Source organism: Bactrocera tryoni, unplaced genomic scaffold, assembly GCF_016617805.1.
Source record: "Bactrocera tryoni isolate S06 unplaced genomic scaffold, CSIRO_BtryS06_freeze2 scaffold_11, whole genome shotgun sequence".
Classification (NCBI taxonomy): domain Eukaryota; kingdom Metazoa; phylum Arthropoda; class Insecta; order Diptera; family Tephritidae; genus Bactrocera; species Bactrocera tryoni.
Window position 1 is genome coordinate 17,877,188 of NW_024395824.1, and position 8,899 is coordinate 17,886,086.

The 8,899-nt window shown below is 36.8% G+C and overlaps 1 protein-coding gene across 1 annotated transcript; it reads right to left on the reverse strand.

Annotated features, from left to right (window-relative positions):
• Positions 1–1,978: 1,978 nt before the first annotated feature.
• LOC120779821 lies at positions 1,979–4,487 on the reverse strand. Its single transcript, XM_040112193.1, has 7 exons — positions 3,729–4,487; positions 3,378–3,634; positions 3,133–3,324; positions 2,899–3,074; positions 2,282–2,829; positions 2,055–2,141; positions 1,979–2,011 (listed from the first exon to the last, which is right to left on the reverse strand). Exons 4-7 carry the CDS (start codon positions 2,915–2,917, stop codon positions 1,979–1,981), a joined length of 687 nt encoding a protein of 228 aa, XP_039968127.1. The 5' UTR covers positions 2,918–3,074; positions 3,133–3,324; positions 3,378–3,634; positions 3,729–4,487.
• Between the last annotated feature and the right edge of the window lie 4,412 nt (positions 4,488–8,899).

The following is an 8,899-nucleotide window of genomic DNA, read 5'->3' on the forward strand; positions in this document are numbered from 1 at the left end:
TGCTCACAATAAAGAAATCATACCTACTCAAAAAACAACATTTTTTGTGTTAATAATGCCGAAACGTAGATTTTATAGTGTTTTATATCGTATCAAAATTTTATATCAATATCATGCATGGTTTCTGAGATATCCACGAAATAGTGCAAATTTTTACATTGAGGCTTATGGGATTTGAAAACTTTAAACGCGTTTTTTGCAAATTTTTTTTTTTATCAAAATAAAAAAAATTCAATTGCGTTGGTGCGGGAACTTTTTGAAAGAAAACAAAAAAGTAAAAACGCAGTTAATATTTTTTCACCATTGCTCATCATGTATGGCCATGTAAATTTTTATTTTTGAAAAAATTGTTAAAAGTTATACCCCTAGTGTACACGGCCCTTTTTTTAACGGGGTTTCCACAGTAGGAATACTCCACAATATATTTTGATCTAAATCGGACGCTATTTTATTGATGAAATTTTATTTTTTATTTAAATTTAATTCTTCATAGTCAGTCGTTTCTTCCTCTTGCTTGATTTGTATCGACTGCTCCAAGAAGAGAGATATATCAGTTATATCCATTGCTGTTAAATTTGGATTACGATTAGTAATCAATTAGATTAAATTTGAAAAGGAATGGTATTGATTACATAATTCTCTTTTTAACAATTCCTGATTATTAATTAATTATGATTACAAATAATCCAAAAATAATTAAGATTAGTTAGGATTACGAGAAAACAATCAAAAATAATCAAAAGTAATCAAAAAAGTAATTGGCTACTTTCAAGGATTATTTTTGATTATTTTCGATTATTTTTAAAACAATTTGAAAGCTCATCATTTTATATTTACATTTCGTTTTGAAAAATTTGCATTGAAAACATTCTGAACAAATAAAACAAAATTAGATAGTTTTTGTATACAAAATAAAGGTGTAATCACTTCAATAACAAAACAACCAATAACATTTTAGTACTTCCTAAATCAAAAAAAGGGGAAAAATACGTGGAAAAATAATAAAGAAAACAAATACATTCAATTCACAAAAAAAAAAAAACAGTTTTATAATTTACATATATTTACAATTGGCCTTCATTACAACTAATTTTTCAAAAGAAAAATCAGACAATGATTGCCGCCTTTGACTGTTGACGATCCCGGCAAATGAAAACAGTCGTTCAACTGGAGCTGAAGACGTTAAGGGCGTGTTAAAAAAAATAAATGCCTCCCTTAATAAATCATATTTTTGGTAAATCTCGTCAGCACTTGCATTGTCATTTAAATAGCTGAAGAACTGCTGTTTTATTACGGATCGTTGGTCAACTTTAATCTGTTCTTGTGGAGAAGAACTTACTTCAATTTCATCATCTGCAAAGTCAAATCTTTAAAATGAAAAACAAAATTAATGTACGCATAAGCTCACCATCATCACTGAAATCAAAAAAATCGGGCATAGTCGACACATTATTAATTTTTCTTTCAAAATTAAATGTTTTACAATTTTTGGCGTAAAACCTGTAAAGTGTTTCTAAAACTCTGCTGGTTATATTTTCGACAGTTAATTCTGGCAATTCCGGATTTAATTTCAACAACACCTTCACCCATTTCATTTTGTTGCTTTGAGTTAGCACTGTTGCTGCAATTGCAATATTTGCTTCAGGCTTCAACATGAAATATGGTTGGAACCTTTCTCTTAACCTCTGTTCCATTTTTAAAATAAGAGATGATAATTGTTGCAATTCCTGGGATCTACATAGCTTATGCAGCCTATTGCTCAGTGTCACAAGAGTTGGTATTAAAAATCCTGTAATAATATGAATATAAATTTATATTTTAAAGAACCAAAATATGAAAATACCATAGTTAATGTTGCTTTCTCCTTGAAGAAAGTCTAGGGCCTTTGCAATTGGTTCAATCACCAAATTGTACATTTCCAGGTACTGTATGTCTCCTGCAGAAAACTGTGGCAAAGTGAACTTATCACACAGATTATTTAATTTTTCTTTGTAGCAAAGTAGTTTTTTAACTGCGTCATGCAATGAGTTCCAATGAGTAACAACGGGCAAAACCAACGATGATCCCAGATGCCCTTCAATTATTTCCGACGACTTTGGCCACTTGCACTTCTTCCACAAGTTGTAGCATTTATCGAATGTCTAAAAAAATTAACATTAAACATATTTTCACAATTACAAAACGTTTTCTATTGCATTAAAAAAAAATGTTTCGTTACATTTTTTCAATTTCAACGATTATTTTTTTAATGCAAAATAATACCATTTGTTTTGCGACTTACCATCTTATGCTGGATATACAGTGGCTGCTCAGTTTTTAAAATTTTATCGAAATCGGTTGAAGCAAGCAAATTCAGAGTATGGCTGCAACATCTCTGATGTGTGGGCAACAAACTTTCATTATCAAAGTCTGGCATTTCGTCATTAATTTCATCTTCGAAAAAGTCATTTCCCACACCATAATCTCTGAACGCTTTTAAAAAATTTGAACCGTTGTCCGTAATGGTCAAGACAATGTTTGAGCTGTTCAAACCAAAGGCAGTGTTGATCTCAGTAATCATCTGAGCAATATTTCCCGCGGTGTGTGCTCCACAAATTCTTCTACATGCCAAAGCTGCCGATTTGCGTTCGAAATTGTCTGTAAGCCAATGACACGTATATCCAAGGAAGCTTCTATGATTTCCAGACCAAACATCTGCTGTAGTACAGAAATATTTAGAGCAAACCATGTTTTCTTTTACATTTTCCATCATGATGGTATATTTTGTTTCCAATTTCTTAGCCGCTGTTTGCCTACACATCACCTTCATACCTGTACTTTGAAAAAGATCTATAAAGGATTTTTTTTCCAGAATGGAAAGGGGCAATGAACAATCAATCATTGCATGTAACAGTTTACCATCGAACTCAGATTGCATGTTACCGCCAAAAGGGCTACCTATTTTATAACTTTTGTATGTTTTAAAACATTCACTTGACTTGCAAATGTTTGATGAAATTTGAATTCACTTCACCGCTTCCTCTAATCACTCGATGACATGCAACGCACTTAGCACAAGTTGTCTTATCGGAAATCTAACAATAAAAATTATAAATTCATAGTGTGCTTTAATTTAAAAACTTTAAAACTAACTTTTTCCACTTCTGTGTAAAATTCTTCTTTGAAAATAATTTTTTGTGAATTCACACGGACTTTTTTTAGGGCCGGTCCTGATTTCGCACTTAATGAGCTCTTTCGTTTACTTCCAGTAGTATTAAAGTCCAGATCTTCAATACTGTCGTCTGCAGAAAAATCGGTTTCGGAAACATGAACAGACATTTAGACCTAAAAATAAATTTTATTATTAAAAGTTAACAACAATTATGTTTAATACTCACAAGTACAATAGTTCACAATTAATGTTTTCCTTTTGCTAGTTAAACTCACACCCTTCTTTATGAATTAAATTGTGATTTCTTGGTGTCTTGCTACTTAATTTGGCACTCTTAAAATTACAACGGAGCTCAGTAGTAAAGCGAGTTAGTTATTATGTAGTACATATGTTTGTGTGAATGTTCAAATGCACACTGGGGAGCAGAAAGGAACGCATGTTTGCCTTTTTGAGACATTAGCATTTTTTTCACGATACAATTTTCTGGATAGATTTTTTATAAAAATGTAGTTCATCTTCTTAAAAATATCATATGAATTACAGTTTAAAACTGTATACAAAATTTATGACAACTTACAAAATTTTCGTACAAATTTCAAAGACTTTAATAAGAGCATTTATAATATTTTTGGGTATGCAGTTTTATAGTCCATTCAATGCTAGTATAATAAAGAGTCAACATCAAACTTTCAAAAAACCTATCGAAAAAATTGTATCATGAAAATCAATGCTAATACCTGAAGAAAGCAAATATGTTCTCGGTTTTGCTCCCCACTGTAAGTACATTCAAGCAAAAGAGTTACAAAACAAAGTGACAAAATTCTAATGAGCACTTATGCTAGCAAAGGTATATACATATGTTACATACATATGTGCAATATCTCTAGCTTATAAGGAAAAGCTAAGCCGACGATACGTAAGCATGGATAAGTTAAGTGTTAGTTTGTAAGTTTATTTGTAAAATTGAACTAATGTTACTAAGTTGGAGTTATTGAAATGCAATATTTAAGTGAGTACTCCCATTTGAGTAACTGTAATGCAATATTTAAGTGAGTACTATTTTTGGAATTGTCAATCGATGGCAAACAAAATCTCACTGACCGTACTTTTGAAATGTTAGTATTAAAGAAAGCAAATAAAAAATAGAAATAAAAAGCTTATTGTACTTATTTTTTAGTGTACTATGCCCAACCCTGATAACAAGTATGTAAAGTGTAACATAACACTCACAAAAAATATACGCAAAAGAAATATTTACTTTATACAAAATGCAGAATCAAGAAGAATACAACAGGTTATCAATTATCAAATCGATGAACATCAGTAGTAATAACAAAAAGTGAAAAACAAACTAACTATGAAACACTAGTGCCATAATTTCGCAAAAAAAAAATAATAATAATCAAAAACAATCAAAAGTAATCTTCAAAAGTAGTCAAATTATTTTTCGATTACCTTTTATTATTTTTGATTATTTTTTCGAAATTTTTATTAATCTTGACTATTTTCCGATTATCTGTAATCGTAATCAATTAGTAATCGTCCAAATCTGAAAATAATCGTAATATAATCATTACTTCACCTTTCAAAAAATAAAAATCTAATTACTAATTATTATGATTAGTAATCATTACTTAACAGCTTTGGTTATATCCTCATCAATTTCGAAACAATCTTCATCTGTTGCATTTGATTCAATGTTCGTGCAAGATTGGCCTTGACAATTGGTACATATCGATGAACAATACAATCCAACTTTTCTGCACCCGCAATTGTTTATGCAGCCTTTTTTGGAATTTCAAAAAATTGTATTGTGTACTTTTTCTGGAGCAGGTGGTGGTAAAGTCTGGATTGGCTCCAAACTATTATTCATCAATTTCCAGCCGCAATCTTCAGGATTTAGATCATTGCCAAGCCACACTTGCACTTGGTAGAACACACGAAACAAGTGTTGCTAAGCAGAAGCAGATGTTGGAGGGAGACAAGATAACCTCATTCTCTTGTATTGTTTCTTGTATTTTTCACGAAACTCAAATATCTATACTTGTCTATCGATTCCATTTTTTTTAGCTCCATAATTAGTAAGGAGAACACGAGTTCGATTTATGAGGATAACATCTGCTGACGAGTTAATATTTGTAAATACTTTTGCGTTATCAATCAAGTCTTCACGTTTTTCAAACAGTTTGAATACTGTATTTTTGCCTCTTTTGAAAATCGCTGATGTCGTATCGCAGCCATTTTGCCTCAGCAGCAACTAAGCCATATTCATACTGCATGCGGGCAATGACACTTCTTTCTAACTCATTAGAACGAGCCTGAGCTTCCTTCAAGATGATTTTCTTGAAGTCAAGTGTTGAAACTTGAGACACTCTTCGGCGAAGATTCTGAGCTTTTTTTATTTCAGCCGTTTAGAACAAACAGTATTTCTTGAAACAAAAAGACGATTCATTATCTCGTGCTCTAGTACGAGGAGGACTAATCCCAAATGTGGTATCTATCTCCGCCTCACGCTGTCTTTTAGCTGCAGCGATGCTGTTCTTCCTGGTGTATGCTTTACGGCACTGCTTATGTATCGTTACAGATGTTTTGTACTTCAAATATTCATCGAACACATCACCCCTTTCAGTACTTGAATCAATTAAAGTCTTTAGCCCACGATCAACAACCACAAATTCACTGTCAATCAAAGATTCATTGCAAATAAAGCAAACTTCTGACATTTTTACAAAATTTTGTAACGGCACTGTTAAAAAAGAGAATATAATTCACAAACACGTCTATTCACTACTAAAAACTGTTTAAAACTGACTGCATTTACTAAAGCTATGCTTTTCGGGAAATGCAGGTATACGCTGGTTTCGATCCGAAAAAAAGAGAGTCACAGGCAAAGGTTTTTCAACTCACTCAAAATTGTATATTTTTCATGTACCTGTGTGCATGGAGCTGGAGCAGTGGCGGGTACTGCGTCGAATACTTTCAGAGCTGGAGTGTTTTCATCCATCCGGACAAGATGACCTAGCCAGCGTAGCCGCTGTCTTTTAATTCGCTGAACTATTGCAATGTCGTCGTATATCTCGTAAAGCTCATCGTTCCATCGAATGCGATATTCGCCGTGGCCAATGCGCAAGGGACAATAAATCTTTTGCAGAATTTTTCTCCCGAAAACTCGTAACGTCGACTCGTCGGTTTCTGTCATAGCCCAAGCCTCTGCACCATATAGCAGGACGGGCGACTTATAGAGTTTAGCTTTTGTTCGTCGAGAGAGGACTTTACTTTTCAATTGCCTACTCAGTCCGAAGTAACACCTGTTGGCAAGAGCAATCCTGCGTTGGATTTCCAGGCTGACATTTTTGCTGGTGTCAATGCTGGTTCCTAAATAGACGAAATTATCTACGACTTCAAAGTTATGACTGTAAACAGTGACGTGAGAGCCAAGTCGCGAGTGCGACGACTGTTTGTTTGATGACAGGAGATATTTCGTTTTGCTCTCGTCCACTGCCAGACCCATTTTCTGTGCTTCCTTGTCCAGCCTGGAGAAAGCAGAACTAACGGCGCGGGTGTTGAGGCCGATGATATCAATATCATCGGCATACGCCAGCAGCTGCACACTCTTATAGAAGATGGTAGCTTCTCTATTTAGTCCTGCAGCTCGAAATATTTTCTCAAAAAGCAGGTTGAAGAAGTCGCACGATAGGGAATCGCCTTGTCTGAAACCTCGTTTGGTATCGAACGGCTCGGAGAGGTCCTTCCCGATCCTGACGGAGCTTTTGGTGTTGCTCAACGTCAGGCTGTGTAAGCCGTATTAGTTTTGCGGGTGTACCAAATTCAGACATCGCGGCATAAAGGCAGCTCCTTTTCGTGCTGTCGAAAGCAGCTTTGAAGTCGACGAAGAGGTGGTGTGTGTCGATTCTTCTTTCACGTTTCTTTTCCAAGATTTGGCGCATGGTGAATATCGGGTCGGTTGCTGATTTTCCAGGTCTGAAGCCACACTGATAAGGTCCAATCAGTTTGTTGACGGTGGGCTTTAATCTTTCACACAATACGCTCGATAGAACCTTATATGCGATGTTGAGGAGGCTAATCCCACGGTAGTTGGCGCAGATTGTGGGGTCTCCTTTTTTATGGATTGGGCATAGCACACTTAAATTCCAATCGTTGGGCATGCTTTCGTCCGACCATATTTTACAAAGAAGCTGATGCATGCTCCTTATCAGTTCTTCGCCTCCGTGTTTGAATAACTCGGCCGGCAATCCGTCAACCCCTGCCGCTTTGTTGTTCTTCAGGCGGGCAATTGCTATTCGAACTTCTTCATGGTCGGGTAATGGAACGTCTGCTCCATCGTCATCGATTGGGGAATCGGGTTCTCCTTCTCCTGGTGTTGTGCGTTCACTGCCATTCAGCAGGCTGGAGAAGTGTTCCCTCCATAATTTAAGTATGCTCTGGGCATCGGTCACTAGATCACCTTTGGGGGTTCTACAAGAGTATGATTCGGTCTTGAAACCTTCTATGAGTCTAGCTTGATGAATCTTCTTATGCTGGAATTTAGTACTACAGATAACCATTTTTCGGGCCCCGGCGAAGTCAATCAGCCTCAACCCATTTGGGGATGTTTCGTCGTGGAGGCTGAATTTACCGACCGTAGTGCCAAAAATACTTTATTTGCCCACCCTGGCATTAAAGTCGCCAAGCACGATTTTGAATTTACCGACCGTAGTGCCACAGATACCTTCTTTGCCCACCCTGGCGTTTAAGTCGCCAAGCACGATTTTGACATCATGGCGGGGGCAGCTCTCGTAAACGAGCTCCAAGCGCTCATAAAAGGCATCTTTGGTCACATCGTCCTTCTCTTTCGTCGGGGCGTGGGCGCAGATCAGCGATATGTTGAAGAACCTCGCTTTGATGCGGATTGTGGCTAGATGTTCATTTACCGGTGTGAATGATAGAACTCGGCGACGGAGTCTCTCTCCCACCACGAATCCAACACCAAACTTGCGCTCCTTTACATGGCCACTGTAGTAAATGTCACAAGGACCTACTCGTCTCAGTCCTTGTCCCGTCCGTCGCATTTCGTGGACGGCGGTGATGTCATCCTTTATTTTCGCGAGGACATCAACCAGCTGGGCAGCGGCACCTTCCCAATTAAGGGTCCGGACATTCCAGTTGCATGCCCTTATATCACAGTCCTTATTTCGTTTGCCATGGTCGTCATCAAAAGGGGGGTCTCTCATCCGAGGATGGTTATAGCTATTCACTGGGGGTGTTTTTTACGTGGCGGGTCCCAAACTCAGCGCACAACCCTATGTAGGGGATGTTTCGCCTTCTCACTTTAGCTCGCCTTCGAACGGATGTTCTTAGGCTACCCAGAGGATACTTGGTCAAGGACCGGAAGTAGTGAGCTGCTTGAGCCATGTGTATAAGAATCGTTTCTGGCCACTCCCAAGTGAATGGCGATCAGAGAACTTTCCTCACTTGCGTGAACTTCTACACATGACTCCATCCTCCTCCATCACCCTGACTTGGAATTTCTCACCCCCCAGATTAGCTGTTGTACTGTGAAATTTAAAAGGTCATTAAAAAAAACTGACACATACGAACGCCAAACCCTTTGACGGTTTTACTATACTGACCTAGTTCCATCACCCTGACTTGGAATTTCTCACTCCCCAGACAATAATCCCAAAAATGTTCCACAGTGTAATTAATTTGATGCTTTGTATAGCTGATTCCTGTAACCCACCCGTATGA

What these genes read in the sequence shown, in the direction of transcription:
- LOC120779821 (XM_040112193.1), bottom strand. An exon ending in TGTATATCCAGCATAAGATG is followed by an intron (nt 2,142 to 2,281) that starts GTAAGTCGCAAA and finishes TAATTTTTTTAG; the next exon opens with ACATTCGATAAATGCTACAA. An exon ending in GGCATCTGGGATCATCGTTG is followed by an intron (nt 2,012 to 2,054) that starts GTTTTGCCCGTT and finishes TGCATGACGCAG; the next exon opens with TTAAAAAACTACTTTGCTAC.